Source organism: Coregonus lavaretus (genome assembly GCF_964263955.1).
Source record: "Coregonus lavaretus genome assembly, contig: SUPER_35_unloc_2, whole genome shotgun sequence".
In the NCBI taxonomy this organism is placed as follows: Eukaryota; Metazoa; Chordata; class Actinopteri; order Salmoniformes; family Salmonidae; genus Coregonus; species Coregonus lavaretus.
Genome location: NW_028167180.1, coordinates 640,542 through 663,365, shown reverse-complemented (window position 1 = coordinate 663,365; position 22,824 = coordinate 640,542). Strand labels below are relative to the sequence as shown.

The window sequence follows — 22,824 nt, the reverse complement described above, 5'->3', positions numbered from 1 at the left end:
TTAATCCCATAGAAAATCTATGGAGGGAGCTGAAGGTTCGAGTTGCCAAACGTCAGCCTCGAAACCTTAATGACTTGGAGAAGATCTGCAAAGAGGAGTGGAACAAAATCCCTCCTGAGATGTATGCAAACCTGGTGGCAAACTACAAGAAACGTCTGACCTCTGTGATTGCCAACAAGGGTTTTGAAACCAAGTACTAAGTCATGTTTTGCAGAGGGGTCAAATACTTATTTCCCTAATTAAAATGCAAATCAATTTATAACATTTTTGACATGCGTTATTCTGGATTCTTTTATTGTTATTCTGTCTCTCACTGTTCAAATAAACCTACCATTAAAATTATAGACTGATCATGTCTTTGTCAGTGGGCAAACGTACAAAATCAGCAGGGGATCAAATACTTTTTTCCCTCACTGTAGTTTTAGCAGAGAGGAAGAGGCGAAGTGAGTGCTCACTCTCGCCAAATTCTGTCCGAAATAAGCCCGGTGCATTTCTATGGGCATTATTTGCAGATCTAAACTTGTCGCCTGCCTTCCCGCCTTTGGGACAATGACTACCATTGTTAGGGAGGAGACATGAGCATCTCGCCATTATATACAGATCTCTGGTTTCGGCCTCTTGCGAATTGGAAAGGAAAGTTGGCGGATGCACAATGCACTGTTATGTTACACTGTCTCCCGAGTGGCGCAGTGGTTTAAGGCACTGCATCGCAGTGCTAGCTGTGCCACTAGATATCCTGGTTTGAATTCAGGCTCTGTCGTAGCCGGCCGCGACCGGGAGACCCATGGGGCGGCGCACAATTGGCCCAGCGTCGTCCAGGGTAGGGGAGGGAATGGCCGGCAGGGATGTAGCTCAGTTGGTAGAGCATGGTGTTTGCAACGCCAGGGATGTGGGTTCGATTCCCACGGGGGGCCAGTATGAAAAAAACAAAAATGTATTAACTCACTAACTGTAAGTCGCTCTGGATAAGAGCGTCTGCTAAATGACTAAAATGTCAAATGTAATGATGCTGGCTTCCCCTATATTACTAGAGAGCGTTGGTTATGTAGGCCTGTTTATTACCCCAGAATGTCCGTTATTCCAGAGGCGCAATATTTTCTTTAGGATGCATTTAGCGATGTTCAACTCATTCGCACAAAACGTATAAACAAAAGCATTCACTGTGAAAGTCGATAGATGTAGGCCCTTCATATACAGGCTATGCGCAGCTCTTCGTTCAATTTATCGAATCCGTTATTGTTTTCTTGCTCAAAACGCGAGCAAAACCTGTCAAACTCAGACATTTCTCTCAACCCACACATCACTACAGGGACCAGAGGTAGCAGGCTCTTTATATGCCCGTTTACAATGGTCTTTGAGTACGTCCAAAAGGATGTTACTTACTAACCCTTGACAGTCAGTCTTTGTTGTTGAGTTACATGTAAGCACAATATCAAACGCTCATATTTGACTGTTGTTCCCCTATATGGGCCTCAAAAATCAGCGACCTTTTCAGTGGTTCGACCAGCTGTCACTAATCACGTTTATTAAGAGAGAAGAGTGCTGCAGACTATTATGTTGTCATCTCATCCTCACTGGTTAAGCCTACCCATCCTCAATATCCACTTGGAGCAGTTTGTAGTGTCACATCTATTGTATGGACATTATAATGACCCATGTTTGTAGTCCTGGATCTCCTGAACATGTTGGTGTATATTTGGGAGAAAACAGAGGGTCCAAATCAGCAGAAAGGTGAAAGGAAGGGGGAGTTCTGCGAACTCCCTGAATTATCGTGGGGCTGTTACATATGATATTTAAAACATGTCAACTTCTCGCCAGCTCTCATACAGAGACAGTGGTAACCATAGAGACTACTGTAATGCTCATCTTACAGAGTGTGGCTTTAAAGCTGAAAAAACAATGGTCTATGTCTATGATTGAGGAGGATGTTTGTACCACAGTGTAGTCAGACACTGTGGTACAAACATCCTCCTCAATCATAGACATAGACAAACATCCTCCTCAATCATAGACATAGACCATTGTTTTTTCAGCTTTAAAGCCACACTCTGTAAAATGAGCATTACAGTAGTCTCTATGGTTACCACTGTCTCTGTATGAGAGCTGTCCAGAGAGTCTGGTCTGGGACGATGGACAGGGAACTATCATACCAGGAAGATATAGAGGGGAAGTGGAGAACAATGGCGAGAAGTTGACATGTTTTAAATATCTGGTTCTCTGTGTTGTTTACCCTGTAGATACTGGTATGATGTACAGCCTGATAGTCAGGGCCCTTCTGGGGAGGAGGACTGTGTTGAGATGAACACAAATAGACTGGATACTCTGGAGGTGTGGAATGACTTGACATGTGAAGACTATAGTCACTAGATTGAGAAAAATGTTTTTAACATCGCCATGACAACATACTGTAACACATACAGCAGCCTACAGTGCACATAACTTCCTCCTTCATTCTCTCTCTCTCTCTCTCTCTCTCTCTCTCTCTCTCTCTCTCTCTCTCTCTCTCTCTCTCTCTCTCTCTCTCTCTCTCTCTCTCTCAAACAGTCAACACTCTGTAGTTCCTTGCAAACATCAAAGCAGTGACTCGCTCCTGCAGGTTCATGTACTACAACATCCATAGAATACGACCTTTCCTCACACAGGAAGCGGTGCAGGTCCTAATCCAGGCGATCGTCATATCATATCTGGACTACTGCAACTCTCTGTTGGCTGGGCTCCCTGCTTGTGCCATCAAACCCCTGCAACTTATCCAGAATAACGCAGCCCACCTGGTGTTCAACCTTCCTAAGTTCTCCCACGTCACCTCGCTCCTCCGCACACGCCACTGGCTACCAGTTGAAGCTCAGATCCACTACAAGACCATGGTACTTACCTACGGAGCAGCAAGAGGAACTGCCTCTCCCTACCTTCAGGCTATGCTCAAACCCTACACCCCAACCCGAGCACTCCGTTCTGCCACCTCTGGTCTCTTGGCCCTCCCACCCCTACAGGAGGGCAGCTCCCGCTCAGCCCAGTCAAAGCTCTTCTCTGTCCTGGCACCCCAATGGTGGAACCAGCTTCTCCCGGATGCTAGGACAGTCTGAAACCCTATCTTTTCAAATAGTATTGTAGCGCTTTTCTGCAGTCAAATTATTTAGTGGCCTCATGGGTGGAATTATATATATTTTTCATAATTTCATAATTGATAGACATTATTTCTAAAAACCTGCCCGGAAATCTGGTGTTTCTATGTCAAACGGTTTTGTTATATTTCAGTCTTCTGTGATGTATATAAAGTATAATATTGGGATGCAAACTCAAAATGGAATACATTTCAACTCTATATCTGACATGGTAGAGGTGTTTTCTTTTTTGCAAGCCCATAACCATGTGTGTGAGGTGTATACTTCTATATCTATATAGTAGATTTCTTTAAGACTACCAAGAAAGTGTGACCCTGATTTAGCCCACTGCAGTAAAAGGTTTAATAAGACATCTCAGTCTATGTCACGATCGTCATTCATAGAGGAGGACCAAGGCGCAGCGTTGAATGCGAACATTTTTATTATTAGAATGATCACACGATCAAAACAACAAAACGAAAACGTGACGTCCCTGGTTACATAAACAAACCAACACGGAACAAGAAACCACAAATAATGAATGCCTAACGGCTACCTAAGTATGACTCCCAATCAGAGACAACGAGCTACAGCCGTCTCTGATTGGGAGCCACCCTGGCCAACATAGATATACAACAACTAGAACATAAACAAATGAAAACTCACACCCTGGCTCAACATACTAGAGTCCCCAGAGCCAGGGCGTGACAGTACCCCCCCCTAAAGGCGCGGACTCCGACCGCGCCAACCAAATACAACAGGGGAGGGACCGGGTGGGCACTCCGCCTCGGCGGCGGATCCGGCTCCGGACATGACCCCCACTCCTTCTCTAACCCCCCAAAGTACCCCTGGTCCGGTCTGGCCCTGCTGACCAGAGCTGAACTGAACACTGGTGGAGCGGATTGCTCTAGCTCCGGCGTGACGCAGCACCTGACCGGTGCCGGACCCGCCACCGGTGGAACAGGCACGGGCCGTGCCGGACTGACGACGCACACCACTGGCTTGGTGTGGGGAGCAGGAGCGGGCCGAGCCGGGCTGACGAAACGCACCACTGACTTGGTGCGGGGAGCAGGAGCGGGCCGGACCGGGCTGACGAAGCGCACCACTGACTTGGTGCGGGGAGCAGGAACGGGCCGGACAGGGCTGACGAAACGCACCACTGACTTGGTGCGGGGAGCAGGAATGGGCCGGACTGGGCTGGCGACGCGCACCACAGACTTGGTGCGGAGAGCAGGAACGGGCCGGACAGGGCTGACGAAACGCACCACTGACTTGGTGCGGGGAGCAGGAATGGGCCGGGCCGAGCTGGCGATGCGCACCGTAGACTTGGTGCGAGTGGCAGGAACAGGCCGGACCGTACTGGGAACACACACCACTGGCCCTACGTGGGGATCAGGAACAGGCCGGACCGGACTGGCAACACACGCCAGTACCTCTCGCCGTGCCTCTACATCTTCCACCCCCTCTTCGACCAGTGGCCCCCGTAACCTGGCGGCCTCCTCTGCCAATCCGCTGGGCCGCTCTGCCGCGGTCTCCTGCTGGCCCGTCGTCCACGGCGTTAGCCCCCCCCTAAAAATTTTCTGGGCGTCTCCCCTACCCGTGGACCAGGTCTCCATGTCCCTCGCCAGCCTTTCGCCCTTCTGCCACAAGGTCAAGCCCTTCTCTTCCTCACTCGGCTTGACCCAGTCGAGGAGGCGAAGGAGATCTGTTAGGGATCTCCCTGGCGATGGCTCCTGGACATGCTGCTTGGTCACTTCTTGGTGGTTTCTTCTGTCACGATCGTCATTCATAGAGGAGGACCAAGGCGCAGCGTTGAATGCGAACATTTTTATTATTAGAATGATCACACGATCAAAACAACAAAACGAAAACGTGACGTCCCTGGTTACATAAACAAACCAACACGGAACAAGAAACCACAAATAATGAATGCCTAACGGCTACCTAAGTATGACTCCCAATCAGAGACAACGAGCTACAGCCGTCTCTGATTGGGAGCCACCCTGGCCAACATAGATATACAACAACTAGAACATAAACAAATGAAAACTCACACCCTGGCTCAACATACTAGAGTCCCCAGAGCCAGGGCGTGACAGTCTAATCCTCCCCAAACAACAACAACCTTGCACTTGACTTTTCCTACTAGCACTGAATTTGCACTGACTTTCTTTATTGAGGAAAAATATACTTAATACGACTGTGATATGTGGTTGTCTCACTTCGCTATCTTAAGATGCTATCTTAAGATCAATGCACTAACTCAAAGTTGATCTGGATAAGAGCGTCTGCTAAATGACTAAATGTCAAACGTACATCTGCAGAAAGGTGAAAGGAAGGGGGAGTTTGGTAAACTTGCAGCTGTTACGTATGATATTTAATATATGTCAACTTCTAGTCTTTGTTCTCCACTTCCCCTCTATTGTCTATATCTTCCTGGTATGATAGTTCCCTGTCCATCATCACAAATAGCAAGTGCCAGACTGGACTCACTGGACAGCTCTCATAGAGAGACAGTGGTAGACTATGGAGATGTCTGGGGCCACTGGTTATGGCAATGAAGCTGTTAGGGCAAGACAGTGTGTTTTAGGGGATCAGTTTCATAATGGAGACGACATCTATGTAAATGAAGAGCCCATCTATGAAAATGCAGCCACGTCTTCTGACTGGACCCCAGGAACCACACCACAACCTGAACACTCAGGTAAGGTACACACAGAGACACACACAAACACACACACACACACACACACACACACACACACACACACACACACACACACACACACACACACACACACACACACACACACACACACACACACACACACACACACAAATATACTATACACATCTTTTATGTGTCCACAGAGCCTGGTAGCTCAGGGAAGAGATCCTTCCTAGTTGCTGCAGTGTGTCTGGGGCTGCTGTGTGTTCTACTGGCTGGGATCATAGGCCTGTATGTCCACTGTAAGTTTTGAGTTTGAATTCCTACAATTCACCAGCAGTTTTGTGATTATCTATTTCAATGAGACACTTTTTTGTTTTTGTGACAGATGATGGGGTCGCTAAGAGCTTCTTAGACTATAAGAACAACTCATCTGCAGAGAGAGACCAGCTACAGACCAGCTACAACAACCTGACTAAAGAGAGAGACCAGCTAAAGACCAGCTACAACAACCTGACTAAAGAGAGAGACCAGCTAAAGACCAGCTACAACAACCTGACTAAAGAGAGAGACCAGCTAAAGACCAGCTACAACAACCTGACTAAAGAGAGAGACCAGCTAAAGACCAGCTACAACAACCTGACTAAAGAGAGAGACCAGCTAAAGACCAGCTACAACAACCTGACTAAAGAGAGAGACCAGCTACAGACCAGTTACAACAACCTGACTAAAGAGAGAGACAAGCTACAGACCAGTTACAACAACCTGACTAAAGAGAGAGACCAGCTACAGACCAGTTACAAAATCCTGACTAAAGAGAGAAACCATTTACAGACTGAGAGAGATTATTTTAGGAGCGTAGTGTACAATGGGTGAAAGTAATCCGGAATGGTCTGGTACTGAGTACCAGCAAAATAAATAGTGGGGGTACGCCATACTGGTAAAACATGAGCCTATCACAATAATTAAAACATAGATTCCAATAAAACTACACTATTCATCCTTACTGCATGTAAGAAAAATGAGCAAATAGATGCTCCAAAATGCAGTGTGGTTCAATGATAACATTGACATTTTTCCAAGGCAGAGATGTGTGGTCGAGACTGAGAAGGAAGTGTACACATGAATTCAATTTACAAGACTTGTGTAGGGCTAACTAATGACTATCACCGAATGTCATTCATAACACTTTTGGGTGTTTTGTAAGTGATGTGTCTTTGCATTTATCAACTGGCACTGTGTGGATGCCGGAATTATTTTAGTGGAGTAGCCTAGTTGGAATAGTGGACTAAGTGAAGTCTGGACACTGACTATAGGCCTCACATGTAGCCTATTATAATATTAACTCCTGCAGAATGAAGTGTTCCTCGCAGTAAAATTATAGACCAAATGTTAATTTTGTCTCGGGAACAGGAGTGGAGAAATATAATTTATTTCAGCATTTTGCAAGAATGTAAATGCATGCTTAAGGACCTGTTGTGTAGACTAAACGTGCAATTTCTTTCAGCAACATAAAAGCTGACAGTATTTCATATTCAACCACATAAAATATTCATCCAAGATGAACTGATATACTATCGGAAACATGTTGGATCGTTTTCACAGCTTTTAACTTCCTTAAAACCGGTCAAACTGATGCCATTTGGAGATACCTGGTCCTCGCTCCGTGGGAGAAGCAGAAAGAACAGAGAAAACTTCACCGATGTCAACTAGATTGTTGATGATGCATTGATCATTCTACCCATTTATGACATCATTCTAGTGAGCAAGGCTTTATTCAGGGTTCTAGACTGAGTGACAGAAGAGAAGCTCCGTGTGTCTAATTATAGACACGTTTAAAAAAACATTCTTAAAATAAATAAATAAATGGCACCACCGGTCTTTACGCCGTCCCTGAGTAACGTGCACAGGTAGCCTATGCAGGAGCCTTTTCAAGTCATTGTTTGATAATAAGATGAAAACATCATGACTGGTTGTGTTTATACCACGTTAAAAGGCATTCAAATATTAAAATATATTTTAAAAGTTCAATGACACATCTTTACTATTAGGCCTATAGATTAAATTAAATTATTCTAATTATATATGTAATTCTATGATTAGGCCCAAAAATTAATTCAAAATTGTGTACACATAGGAGGTCGCCATACCGGGAAGAAATTAAATCACTAGTGAAAAAATGAGAGAAGCCACTGAGGCCCAGCATGAGAACTCAATACATTGTTTAGATGGATGGTCATAAACACTCAGTGGCCAGTTTATTAGGTACCCCACCCTGTTCATGAAAATGGTTCGCTCCTACAGACAGTGAGTCACGTGGCCATGGCTTGCTATATAAAGCAGGCAGACAGGCGTCAAGTCATTCAGTTACTGTTCGATTGAACGTTAGAATGGGTAAAACAAGCAACCTAAGAGACTTTGAGCGTGGAGATTGGCAAGAATCGTGCAAGCTAACACGTGGCCCACAAAAAGGCAAATAACGGCGCATTACAACAGTAGCGTGCGGAACAGCATCTCAGAACGCACAACTCGTCGGTCATTGTCATGGATGGGCTATTGCAGCAGACGACAACCCTGGGTTCCACTACTATCAGCTAAAAACAAGCAGAAGCAGATCCAGTGGGCACGCGATCACCAACACTAGGGAATTGAGGAGTGGAAAAACACTGCTTGGTCCGACGAATGCCGGTTCCTGTTGCGTCATACTGATGGCAGAATCAGGATTTGGCGTAAGCAGCATGAGTCCATGCCCGATCCTGCCTGTTGTCAACGGTATAGGCTGGTGGCGGTGGTGTAATGGTGTGGGGAATGTTTACCTGGCACACGATAGGCCCTTTAAAACCAATTGAGCAACATTTGAATACCATAGCGTAGCTGTTCTGGAGGCAAAGGGGGGGTCCGATCCGGTACTAGAAAGGTGTACCTAATAAACTGGCCACTTATCAACTGCAGTGAGTAAAGCTACAGGAATAAATTATCATGTCATTAATCACACACACCTGATCATAAGTCTGTATTCTTTCATTAAGTGTCCAGTGTGATAAGTTGAAGTCAATTCATGTTTTCATCTTGGAGAACAACCCTGTCCTGAAGGCTGGCAAAACATTCACTGCGGCTGTTGCTTCCTCTCTATTGAGAATAAATCCTGGGAGGAGAGCAGACAGGACAGTGTGGAGATAGGAACAGGTGAGAGAGAGTGAGAGGGAGAGGGAGAGAGAGAGAGGGAGAGAGAGAGAGAGAGAGAGAGAGAGAGAGAGAGAGAGAGAGAGAGAGAGAGAGAGAGAGAGAGAGAGAGAGAGAGAGAGAGAGAGAGAGAGAGAGAGAGAGAGAGAGGGAGGGAGAGAGAGGGAGGGAGAGAGAGAGAGAGAAAGAGAGAGAGATAGGGCGAGGGAGAGAGAGAGAGAGAGAGAGAGAGAGAGAGAGAGAGAGAGAGAGAGAGAGAGAGAGAGAGAGAGAGAGAGAGAGAGAGAGAGAGAGAGAGAGAGAGAGAGAGAGAAGAGAAAGAGAGGGCGAGGGAGAGAGACTGAACTCTCTCTCTCTCTCTCTTTCTCTCTAGTTGTTTACTAGTTGTGTCTAGTAGTTATTATGTTGATGGTTGGTTACAGTGCTGAATGGTTAAATGATGATTCCACCTAGTGGTTAAAGTGAGAAATGAATTTACCATAGAGGGGAAATAGTGGTATTACAGACTTGCCAACGGGCTCTTTCTCAATTCATCCTTCCTCCAATCCTCCTCCAATCCTTCCTCCTCTCCTCCTTCTCAAAACACATTGGAGAATATGTTCCAAGGGGAGGGACCTTGGACTTCATCCTCTAATAGGGTTGAGAAGGAGGAGAGGAGATATGAGGAGAGGAGATGGGAGGAGAGGAGATAGGAGGAGAGGAGATGGGAGGAGAGGAGATAGGAGGAGAGGAGATGGGGGAGAGGAGACAGGAGGAGAGGAGATGGGAGGAGAGTAATCTAGGAAAACTAATTGAGATAGAGCCTTAGTGTCAGAGAGACATAGAGGAGGAAGAAGAACATTAAGAGAATGAGGAAGAGAGAAAAAATAAGACAAATAATAGTTGTGTTTAGATTTAGAGGAGAGGATGTAGACGTACTGTACTCTGGAAAATGACTCTTCATTATTTTATTACAAACATGTCATGTTATTTGATATGTACGATTATGGTTCAATAAAACAAAAGTAAAACAAATGCCCAGATTAAGTAATAAAGGAACAATGTCCTCTGAGGTTTATCAGCTTCCTGATTGAATGTGATTGGATCGTTAAAACAGTGTTAGACAGTTGGTCAGAGAGAGCAAAAAAGGACACACTGAGTGTAAAAAACATTAGGATATTGAGTTGCACTCCCCGCTCCCCTTTTCCCTCAGAACAGCCGCAATTCATCAGGGCATGGACTCTACAAGGTGTCAAAAAGCGTTCCACAGGGATGCTGGCCCATGTAGACTCCAATGCTTCCCACAGTTGTGTCAAGTTGGCTGGATGTCCTTTGAGTAGTGGACCATTCTTGATACACACAGTAAACTATTTAGTGTGAAAAAACCAGCAGCGTTGCAGTTCTTCACACAAGCCGGTGTGCCTGGCACCTACTACCATACCCCGTTCAAAGGCACTTAAATATTTTGTCTTGCTCATTCACCCTCTGAATAGCACACATACACACTCCATGTCTCCATTTTCTCAAGGCTTACAAATCCTTCTTTAACCTGTCTCTTCCCCTTCATCTACACTGATTGAAGTGGATTTAGTTTAACAAGTAAACATCAATATGAGATCATAGCTATCACCTGGATTCACCTGATCAATCTATGTCATGGAAAGAGCAGGTGTTCTTAATGTGTTGTATACTCAGTGTCCAGTGAGACAGAGGGGAGCTGTTTTGCTCAGATGCCTTCGCAGGTAAGATTTATGTATCTTGCTGTCAGTCAAATTATCAGTATTTAGAGACCCCCCACAGTTTGACTTTGATGCATTTAGGGAAGCTCATGTCTTACTCATGTCGCACTCTGCATGTAACCAAAGAATCTGCTTGGAATTAAAGAGTAATATCAATACATTGGACACACCTACTCATTCAAGGGTTTTTCTTTATTTTTGCTATTTCCTACATTGTAGAATAATAGCGAAGACATCAAAACGATGAAATAACACAAATGGAATTGTATAGTAATCGAAAAAGTGTTAAACAAATCAAAAATATGTTATATTTGAGATTCTTCAAAGTAGCCACCCTTTGCCTTGATGACAACTTTTCACACTCTTGGCATTCTCTCAACCAGCATCACCTGGAATGCTTTTCCAACAGTCTTGAAGGAGTTCCCATATATGCTGAGAACTTGTTGGCTGCTTTTCCTTCACTCTGTGGTCCAACTCATCCCAAACCATCTCAATTGGGTTGAGGTTGGGTGATTGTGGAGGACAGGTCATCTGATACAGCACTCAATCACTCTCCTTTTCGGTCAAATAGCCCTTACACAGCCTGGAGGTGTGTTGGGTCATTGTCCTGTTGAAAAACAAATGATGGTCCCACTAAGCGCAAACCAGATAGGATGGCATATTGCTGCAGAATGCTGTGGAAGCCATGCTGGTTAAGTGTGCCTTGAGTTCTAAATAAATCACCAACAGTGTCACCAGCAAAGCACCCCCACACCATCACACCTCCTCCTCCATGCTTCATGGTGGGAACCACACATGCGTAGATAATCCGCATCTCACAAAATTACACGCCGGTTGGAACCAGAATTCTAAAATGTGGACTCATCAGACCAAAGGACATATTTCCACCGGTCTAATGTCCATTGCTCGTGTTTCATGGCCCAAGCAAGTCTCTTCTTCTTTTTGGTGTCCTTTAGCAGTGGTTTCTTTGCAGCAATTCGACCATGAAGGCCTGATTCACGCAGTCTCCTCTGAACAGTTGATGTTGAGATGTGTCTGTTACTTGAACTCTGTGTAGCGTTTATTTGGGCTGCAATCTGAGGTGCAGTTACCTCTAATGAACTTATCCTCTGCAGCAGAGGTAACTCTGGGTCTTCCTTTCCTGTGGGGGACCAACTCGCTCTCTGTCTTTCTCAGAGCAATCTTCTTGACCCTAACCAGTCAGGCTTCAAGATGGTTCACTCAACTGAGACTGCTATTCTTCTCTTTGTCACGGAGGCTCTCCGCTCTGCTAAATCTGACTCTCTCTCCTCTGTTCTAATCCTCCCAGATCTGTCCGCTGCCTTCGACACTGTGGACCATTAGATCCTCCTCTCCACCCTCTCAGGGCTGGGCGTCTAAGGCTCAGCACACTCTTGGAAATCTCCGACCAGGTGATGTGGAGAGGATCTGTGTCAGCTCCACATACTCTCACTACTGCTGTCTCCCAGGGCTCGGTTCTAGGCCCTCTCCTCCTCTCTATATATCAAGTCACTTGGCTCCGTCATATCCTCAGATGGTCTCTCCTATCACTACTATGTGGATCACACTCAACTACTTTTCTCCTTCCCCCCTTCTGACACCCTGGTGCCTGGCAGATATCTCAGCTTGGAGGTCGGCCCACCAACTCAAACTCAACAAGGCCTGCCTGCTCCAAGACCTCTCCATTACGGTTGACAACTCCACCGTATCTCCCTCCCAGAGTGCAAAGAATCTTGGCGTGACCCTGGACAACACCCTAACTTTCTTTGCAAACATCAAAGCATTGACTCGCTCCTGCAAGTTCATGCTCTACAACATCAGTAGGTTACGACCCTACCTCACACAGGAAGTGGTGCAGGTCCTAATCCAGGCACTTGTCATCTCCCATCTGGACTACTGCAACTCGCTGTTGGCTGGGCTCCCTGCTTGTGCCATCACACCCCTGCAACTTCTCCAAAGTGCTGCAGCCTGCCTGTTATTCAACTTTCGCTCCTTTTGCACACTCCACTGGCTTCCAGTCAAAGCTCGCATCCACTACAAGACCATGGTGCTTGCCTACGGAGTAGCAAGAGGAACTGCCTCTCCCTACCTTAAGGTTATACTCAAACCTTACACCCAAACCCGAGCACTGTGTTCTGCTACCTCTGGTCTCTTGGGCCTCCAATCCCTACCGGAGGGCAGCTCCCCGCTCAGCCCAGTCCAAGCTCTTCTCTGTTCTGGCACCCCAATGGTGGAACCAATAAGGAAAACAGCACTACGGCAAACCTTGAGGCCCCTAGTATAAACTTCGAAGCCAATCAAGGACGGCAGGGGCAGGGCCCCACCTCTTATGAGAATCAGCTGGTGATGCCTGTGGGCCAATCCGGGCGGGGCGTTTTGTGAAGTTGAAGCTAGTGGTAATATTTAGTCATTTGTTGAAATGTTTGTAACCCGTTGTTTGCTATTGCTGCACTAAGAAAGAAATGACAGTAAATATTCCCCCCAACAATTGGTAGTTTCCAGTATCACTTTATTGGACAATTCTTCTTGTGGTATGTTATATTATATCTTAATCAGTGGCCCATTTAATGTTGTAACATTAGTTTGTCTAAATGTAGTACAGTGAAAGTTCAAATAAAAAGGATTAGACGTACTGTAGTCAAGCTAATTGATTTTCTTTATTCATTTTGCCAGAAGTTGCAGAAGGCATTTAAGTATTTTAAAGTCTCCTATGGAGTCTGATACACAGGCTAGTACAAATATCTTAATAATCACTATTTCAAATCAAATCAAATCAAATCAAATCAAATTTTATTGGTCACATGCGCCGAATACAACAGGTGCAGACATTACAGTGAAATGCTTACTTACAGCCCTTAACCAACAGTGCATTTATTTTAAACAAAAAAAAGTAAGAATAAAACAACAACAAAAAAAGTGTTGAGAAAAAAAGAGCAGAAGTAAAATAAAGTGACAGTAGGGAGGCTATATATACAGTAAAATAAAGTGACAGTAGGGAGGCTATATATACAGGGGGGTACCGTTGCAGAGTCAATGTGCGGGGGCACCGGCTAGTTGAGGTAGTTGAGGTAATATGTACATGTGGGTAGAGTTAAAGTGACTATGCATAAATACTTAACAGAGTAGCAGCAGCGTAAAAAGGATGGGGTGGGGGGGGCAGTGCAAATAGTCCGGGTAGCCATGATTAGCTGTTCAGGAGTCTTATGGCTTGGGGGTAGAAGCTGTTGAGAAGTCTTTTGGACCTAGACTTGGCACTCCGGTACCGCTTGCCGTGCGGTAGCAGAGAGAACAGTCTATGACTAGGGTGGCTGGAGTCTTTGACAATTTTGAGGGCCTTCCTCTGACACCGCCTGGTATAGAGGTCCTGGATGGCAGGGAGCTTTGCCCCAGTGATGTACTGGGCCGTACGCACTACCCTCTGTAGTGCCTTGCGGTCAGAGGCCAAGCAGTTGCCATACCAGGCGGTGATGCAACCAGTCAGGATGCTCTCGATGGTGCAGCTGTAGAATTTTTTGAGGATCTGAGGACCCATGCCAAATCTTTTTAGTCTCCTGAGGGGGAATAGGCTTTGTCGTGCCCTCTTCACGACTGTCTTGGTGTGTTTGGACCATGATAGTTCGTTGGTGATGTGGACACCAAGGAACTTGAAGCTCTCAACCTGTTCCACTACAGCCCCGTCGATGAGAATGGGGGCGTGCTCAGTCCTCTTTTTTTTCCTGTAGTCCACAATCATCTCCTTTGTCTTGGTCACGTTGAGGGAGAGGTTGTTGTCCTGGCACCACACGGCCAGATCTCTGACCTCCTCCCTATAGGCTGTCTCATCGTTGTCGGTGATCAGGCCTACCACTGTTGTGTCGTCGGCAAACTTAATGATGGTGTTGGAGTCGTGCCTGGCCATGCAGTCATGGGTGAACAGAGAGTACAGGAGGGGACTGAGCACGCACCCCTGAGGGGCCCCCGTGTTGAGGATCAGTGTGGCAGATGTGTTGTTACCTACCCTTACCACCTGGGGGCGGCCCGTCAGGAAGTCCAGGATCCAGTTGCAGAGGGAGGTGTTTAGTCCCAGGATCCTTAGCTTAGTGATGAGCTTAGAGGGCACTATGGTGTTGAATGCTGAGCTGTAGTCAATGAATAGCATTCTCACGTAGGTGTTCCTCTTGTCCAGGTGGGAAAGGGCAGTGTGGAGTGAAATAGAGATTGCATCATCTGTGGATCTGTTGGGGCGGTATGCAAATTGGAGTGGGTCTAGGGTTTCTGGGATTATGCTGTTGATGTGAGCCATGACCAGTCTTTCAAAGCACTTCATGGCTACAGACGTCAGTGCTACGGGTCGGTAGTCATTTAGGCAGGTTATCTTAGAGTTCTTGGGCACGGGGACTATGGTGGTCTGCTTGAAACATGTTGGTATTACAGACTCAGTCAGGGACATGTTGAAAATGTCAGTGAAGACACTTGCCAGTTGGTCAGCACATGCTCGGAGTACACGTCCTGGTAATCCGTCTGGCCCTGCGGCCTTGTGAATGTTGACCTGCTTAAAAGTCTTACTCACATCGGCTACGGAGAGCGTGATCACATAGTCATCCGGAACAGCTGTTGCTCTCATGCATGCTTCAGTGTTGCTTGCCTCGAAGCGAGCATAGAAGTGGTTTAGCTCGTCTGGTAGGCTTGTGTCACTGGGCAGCTCGCGGCTGTGCTTCCCTTTGTAGTCTGTAATAGTTTTCAAGCCCTGCCACATCCGACGAGCGTCAGAGCCAGTGTAGTATGATTCAATCTTAGACCTGTATTGACTCTTTGCCTGTTTGATGGTTCGTCGGAGGTCATAGCGGGATTTCTTATAAGCGTCCGGGTTAGAGTCCCGTTCCTTGAAAGCGGCAGCTCTACCCTTTAGCTCAGTGCGGATGTTTCCTGTAATCCATGGCTTCTGGTTGGGGTATGTACGTACGGTCACTGTGGGGACGACATCATCGATGCACTTATTGATGAAGCCAGTGACTGATGTGGTGTACTCCTCAATGCTGTCTGAAGAATCCCGGAACATGTTCCAGTCTGTGCTAGCAAAACAGTCCTGTAGCTTAGCATCTGCGTCATCTGACCACTTTTTTATCAACCGAATCACTGGTGCTTCCTGCTTCAGTTTTTGCTTATAAGCAGGAATCAGGAGGATAGAGTTATGGTCAGATTTGCCAAATGGAGGGCGAGGGAGAGCTTTGTATGCGTCTCTGTGTGTGGAGTAAAGGTGGTCTAGAGTTTTTTTCCCTCTGGTTGCACATTTAACATGCTGGTAGAAATTAGGTAGAACGGATTTAAGTTTCCCTGCATTAAAGTCCCCGGCCACTAGGAGCGCTGCATCTGGATGAGCGTTTTCCTGTTGATTAATGGCCTTGTACAACTCATTCAGAGCAATCTTAATGCCAGCATTGGTTTGTGGTGGTAAATAGACAGCTATGAAAAATATAGATGAAAACTCTCTTGGTAAATAGTGTGGTCTACAGCTTATCATAAGATACTCTACCTCAGGCGAGCAAAACCTCGAGACTTCCTTAGTATTTGATTTTGTGCACCAGCTGTTGTTTACAAATATACACAGACCGCCGCCCCTTGTCTTACCAGAGTCAGACGTTCTGTCCTGCCGATGTAGCGTATAGCCTGCTAGCTGAATGTTATCATTGTTGTCGTTCAGCCACGACTCCGTGAAACATAAGATATTACAGTTTTTAATGTCCCGTTGGTAGGATAACCGTAATCTTAACTCGTCCATTTTATTCTCAAAAGATTGAACGTTGGCTAGTAGGATTGATGGGAGAGGCAGTTTACTCGCTCGCCGTCGGATCCTTACAAGGCACCCGGATCTGCGTCCGCGATATCTCCGTCTCTTCCTCACGCGAATGACGGGGATCTGGGCCTTGTCGGGTGTCTGTAGGATATCCTTCGCGACCGCCTCATTGAAGAAAAAATCTTCGTCCAATGCGAGGTGAGTAATCGCTGTCCTGATATCCAGAAGCTCTTTTTGGTTATAAGAGACGATGGCAGAAACATTATGTACAAAATAAATTACAAATAACGCGGAAAAACACACATAATATTACAATTGGTTAGAGGGCTGTAAAACGGCAGCCATCTTCCCGGCGCTGTTCTCTAGTAGTCAGGATGAGTAGTCAGGATGAGGTTTGTATGTAACATCCACCAATGAACAAATCAACTTAATACAATAAAAGCTTTAGACACTGAAAACACATTGTTTGGCTTTATTTACTTTAAGAAGGATAAGCAGCCTGGCTGTTTTATTTAAATCCTCTTTAGGGACAATTACTCAAGATCAACATAGATTTTTCTTAATTAATAATTGGCTTCTTAAAAATGTTGCAATTCAGGTTACTCTTGGGGGGTTTGATACTCTCTAGTTTGTACACAACATCGCACCAAAGGTTTTTATCATTTTCTTTCTTCAGCACGGCAGTAACTTTGAACACTTCATACGGTGGAATCAACACCTCCTTTTCACGATTCCCCATTTTGGGGTAGGACTTCAGATCAGCGCCAAAACATGTCTTTACCTCAAAGTAGGACTTCTCTCCAAAATGTGTCAAGTTCTTTAGGAAAGAGCTGGAGGCAAAGTAGCCGAATCTGATTATTTTGTTAACTTTACCGACAAACTCCAAGTTGGTTCTCCGGTATGTGGTGTGACAGGTCTTTTGGTTTAGTTTCAGGAGGCGAATGGCGTCAGTCAGCAGGAAATGCAGGGAGTGGAACTGGAAGGAGGTTGTGTACTCTGTTCTATTGGTCCGGACTGCTTGGTTGAACACTGGGTACATCTTACTTTGACCTCCTGTGTAAGCACAGATAGCCTTGACATGATCATGTGTAAGTTTGTCTCTAGAATTGTACTTGGACTTGTCCTTTTTGAATCGGTCCTTCACATTTTTTGCACATCCTGCTGCCTTTTTCCAGGATTCATTGAAGATCGCTACATTTCTGTTTTCATTTGGAAGATATTCCTTCCGCACCTTGTTGTACATTTGTTCAGTGCAGCCGTTATACATGTCGTCAACAGAGTTAGGGACCATGTCTAAGGGTATGCTGGAATTCAGTCCAGGCTGATGAAGATGAACCTTCAGAGAATATGGAGGGGAAAAAACAGGCAACACGTGTAAAACAGAGGAAAGGTTTTATATATTTAAATGCCCTCTCCCTCTCCCTCTCCCTCTTTCATTCTCTCTCTCTCTCTCTCTCTCTCTCTCTCTCTCTCTCTCTCTCTCTCTCTCTCTCTCTCTCTCTCTCTCTCTCTCTCTCTCTCTCTCTCTCTCTCTCTCTCTCTCTCTCTCTCCCTCTAAATAGTTTATTCTCTTACCATCTTGGAGTCCATGTCACGCCCTGGCTCTGGGGACTCTAATATGTTGAGCCAGGGTGTGTATAGTCTATGTGTGTTCTAGGTTTCACTTTCTGGTTTTGTAATTCTATGTTGGCCAGGGTGGCTCCCAATCAGAGACGGCTGTAGCTCGTTGTCTCTGATTGGGAGTCATACTTAGGTAGCCGTTAGGCATTCATTTGGTGTGGTTTCTTGTTCGTATTTGGTTTGTGTATTACCATTGACTGTCACGTCATCGTTTTGATCGTGTGATCATTCTATAAATAAATATGTTCGCCTTCAACGCTGCGCCTTGGTCCTCCTCTATGTATGACAATCGTGACAGTCCACACCCAAAGTCCAAGCCTGAATGAAATACATCACAGTAAAGGTTAGGATGTTGTATCTTGCCATGATGTCAAAATATATTGATTCAATGTCAACTTGTAATTGAGATGAATTGTCTTTTAAGATACAGAATCAGCATTGAAATGTTCAGCTTTCAGGGGGCCTTGTTATACCAGCGCTCTTGTGGTTATTTTCACAGTCCCTCCTCTCTTGCTGAGAACAGGCACCTACAGATACAAGTACCCCTCAAACCACAAAAACCATAGCACAGTACACACACGCACGCACACACGCACACACACACACACACACACACAGGTAGCCCCTTAGCACAGTACACACACACACACACACACACACACACACACAAACACACACACACACGTAGCCTAGTGTTTAAGAGCATTGGGCTGTAATCGAAAGGTTGCTGGTTTGACTCCCGTGCCGGTAAAGGTGGAAAATCTGCCGTTTCTCTGCTTGAGAAAGGCAGTTAAACCCCAACAACCACTGCTCCCTGATGTCGATTAAGGCAGCCCCCTGCACCTCTCTGATTCAGAAGAGTTGGGTTAAATGTGGACAGCCCCCTGCACCTCTCTGATTCAGAAGAGTTGGGTTAAATGTGGAAGACACATTTTGGTTGAATGCATTCAGTTGTGCAACTGACTAGGTATCCCCCTTTCCCTTCACACACACAACCACATACAGTGTGGTGCCTAGTTGGGACAAAATCCTGCAGTACCTGATGCGCTCCAGAGACAGGGTTCCATTCCTTTGTTATGACTGAGATGTGAGAGGACTGGTAGGTTGACAGGGTTCCATTCCTTTGTTATGACTGAGATGTGAGAGGACTGGTAGGTTGACAGGGTTCCATTCCTTTGTTATGACTGAGATGTGAGAGGCCTGGTAGGTTAATAGAGTTCCATCATATTGCGTTCAAATGGTGAGGTGTGTCAGATCTGTGGTGGTTAAAAATGATAGGAGACAAGGAAAGGAGACAAGGAAGGAGACATGGAAAGGAAGAAATCAGATTGAGACTATGACCATATTGTTTGGTAATATATACAGTTGAAGTCGGAAGTTTACATACACTTAGGTTGGAGTCATTAAATCTCGTTTTTCAACCACTCCACAAATTTCTTGTTAACAAACTATAGTTTTGGCAAGTCGGTTAGGATACCTACTTTGTGCGTGACACAAGTAATTTTCCCAACAATTGTTAACAGACAGATTATTTCACTTATAATTCACTGTATCACAATTCCAGTGGGTCAGAAGTTTACATACACTAAGTTGACTGTGCCTTTAAACAGCTTGGGAAATTCCAGAAAATGATGTCATGGCTTTAGAAGCTTCTGAGTCAATTGCTTCCAGTTCTCTGCTGCAAATGACTGGAACGAACTGCAAAAATCTCTGAAGCTGGAGACACTTATCTTCCTCACTACCTTTAAGCATCAGTTGTCAAAGCAGCTTACCGATCACTGCACCTGTACACAGCCCATCTGTAATTAGCCCACCCAACTACCTCATCCCCATATTGTTATTTACATTGTTATTTATTTTGCTCATTTGCACCCCAGTATCTCTATTTGCACATCATCTTCTGCACATCTATCACTCCAGTGTTAATACTAAATTGTAATTATTTTGCACTATGGCCTATTTATTGCCTTACCTCCATAACGTACTACATTTGCACACACTGTATATAGATTTTCTATTGTGTTATTGACTGTACGTTTTGTTTATTCCATATGTAACTCTGTGTTACTGTTGTTTTTACCGCACTGCTTTGCTTTATCTTGGCCAGGTCGCAGTTGTAAATGAGAACTTGTTCTCAACTGGCTTACCTGGTTAAATAAAGGTGAAATAAAAATTGGAGGTGTACCTGTGGATGTATTTCAAGGCCTACCTTGAAACTCAGTGCCTCTTTGCTTGACATCATGGGAAAATCAAAAGAAATCAGCCAAGACCTCAGAAAAAAATGTGTAGACCTCCACAAGTCTGGTTCATCCTTGGGAGCAATTTCCAAACGCCTGAAGGTACCACGTTCATCTGTACAAACAATGGTACGCAAGTATAAACACAATGGGAGCACGCAGAAGTAATACCGCTCAAGAAGGAGACACATTCTGTCTCCTAGAGATGAACGTACTTTGGTGCGAAAAGTGCAAATCAATCCCAGAACAACAACAGACATTGTGAAGATGCTGGAGGAAACGGGTACAAAAGTATCTATATCCACAGTAATACGAGTCCTATATCGAAATAACCTGAAAGGCAGCTCAGCAAGGAAGAAGCCACTGCTCCAAAACCGCCATAAAAAGCCAGACTACGGTTTGCAACTGCAAATGGGGACAAAGATTGTACTTTTTGGAGAAATGTCCTCTGGTCTGATAAAACTGTTTGGCCATAATGACCATCGTTATGTTTGGAGGAAAAATGGGTAGGTTTGCAAGCCGAAGAACACCATCCCAACCGTGAAGCACGGGGGTGGCAGCATCATGCTGTAGGGGTGCTTTGCTGCAGGAGGGACGGGTGCACTTCACAAAATAGATGGCATCATGAGGAAGGAAAATTATGTGGATATAGTGAAGCAACATCTCAACACATCAGTCAGGAAGTTAAAGCTTGGTCGCAAATGGGCCTTCCAAATGGACAATGACCCCAAGCATACTTCCAAAGTTGTGGCAAAATGGCTTAAGGACAACAAATCAAGGTATTGGAGTGGCCATCACAAAGCCCTGACCTCAATCCTGTAGAAAATGTGTGGGCATAACTGAAAAAGCATGTGCGAGCAAGGATGCCTACAAACCTGACTCAGTTACACCAGCTCTGTCAGGAGGAATGGGCCAAAATTCACCCAACTTATTGTGGGAAGCTTGTGGAAGGCTACCCGAAACGTTTGACCCAAGTTAAACAATTTAAAGGCAATGCTACCAAATACTAATTGAGTGCATGTAAACTTCTGACCCACTGGAAATGTGATGAAAGAAATAATAGCTGAAATGAATCATTCTCTCTACTATTATCTGACATTTCACTTTCTTCAAATAAAGTGGGGATCCTAACTGACCTAAGACAGGGAATTTTTACTAGGATTAAATGTCAGGAATTGTGAAAAACAGAGTTTAAATGTATTTGACTAAGGTGTATGTAAACGTCCGACTTCAAGTGTATATGGTGGAGTTCAGCCACTATTTTGGTAGCACCTAATCCAACAGTTCTATATGTTTATACAACGGGTGGGTCCAATCCTGAATGCTGATTGGTTAAAATTCCAGCCGGTGTCTATTCCACAAGTTACCACCGGCTAAATCTATGACGTTAAAATTACTCTTTACTCTGTTCCGTCTGACTGCTCTATCCACTGTCTCATTAGCCCAGGCAGGGAAGTTATAAACTTAAGATATCTATGATCATTTCCATGTCTTAGAGATATTGTGTTTTATAGTAGTGTCAAAGCAACAGTTAGTGTCAAATTAACCAGTGGATAGACAGTAGATGTTATGACAGTTCACTGCCACCCTGTGGCCTCTGTTGTCTCTGCTAGTCAACACGATGGCTGCTGAACGCTTCCTTCATTACCAAGTCCCGCCCCCTCTGTCCTCCAACCCCACTCATGACATTGGCAACGTTCCAGGCTGACTACATTGACGTCGCCTGCCAGATCTCACAACGCCTGGATTGGTGTTTAACACATCAGTTAACCAAATCATATGGTATAGCAATCATATGGTATAGCAATGGTTGCTGTGTGCAGCCTGACTGCAATATAGTTGGCCTGGAACGAGACAGCTCTCTCCTCGTTGTGGTTGACAGATTGAGCGGTACTGAGCTCTGACCTTACAGACACAGGAAACTACTAATCATGTTATGCTGTGCCCTCCCTCCCTCTCTCCCTCCCTCCCTCCCTCTCTCTCTCTCTCTCTCTCTCAGGATCAGCCATCCCTCCCCCAATCCTAACCTTAACCATGTGTGGTGGAAATGCAAAACTGACCCAAGATCAGCGTCTAGGGGCAACTTCCCCCTACAACCCAGGTCACAGTTTTCAAGCCATTATGTGTCCTCCGTTTGACGGCTGTATATGCGAATTAACAGGATCCCAATTTATTTTAGCCGATCCAAAATTGGGACCCTGTGAATTCACACCTACATCATATAGCATGATATGGAGTCATATAATGTATTATATTATCAAACTAAGGCTGGTGCAAGTCACGTGGTGGCCAGTGTTGTGTTGATTTGACAGTTTCCCCTTCACTGTGGTTGACAGTTTAGTAAATAGTGTCACTACCATAAGTCACACAGACACCGAACAGTCCAGGGAGAAGACACAGGTACAGACGTATATTAGAGTTGAGGTTAGAAGAAAAAGTTACTGTATTTGACCACAAGTGTGTTAAGATGTCAGAGGGAGTCTATGAAAACTCAGATGGATTTGAAGACGACGAGCCTGATGCA

General features: G+C 45.2%; 1 protein-coding gene across 1 annotated transcript; it reads right to left on the bottom strand.

The window, feature by feature from the left end:
* Positions 1–17,002: 17,002 nt before the first annotated feature.
* LOC311110202 (NAD(P)(+)--arginine ADP-ribosyltransferase 2-like) lies at positions 17,003–18,429 on the bottom strand (the record flags this gene model as incomplete). Its single annotated transcript, XM_084188748.1, has 3 exons — positions 17,003–17,779; positions 18,019–18,041; positions 18,369–18,429. The coding sequence occupies 3 exons, from the start codon at positions 18,427–18,429 to the stop codon at positions 17,003–17,005; spliced, it is 861 nt and encodes a 286-aa protein (XP_084044874.1).
* Positions 18,430–22,824: the final 4,395 nt, after the last annotated feature.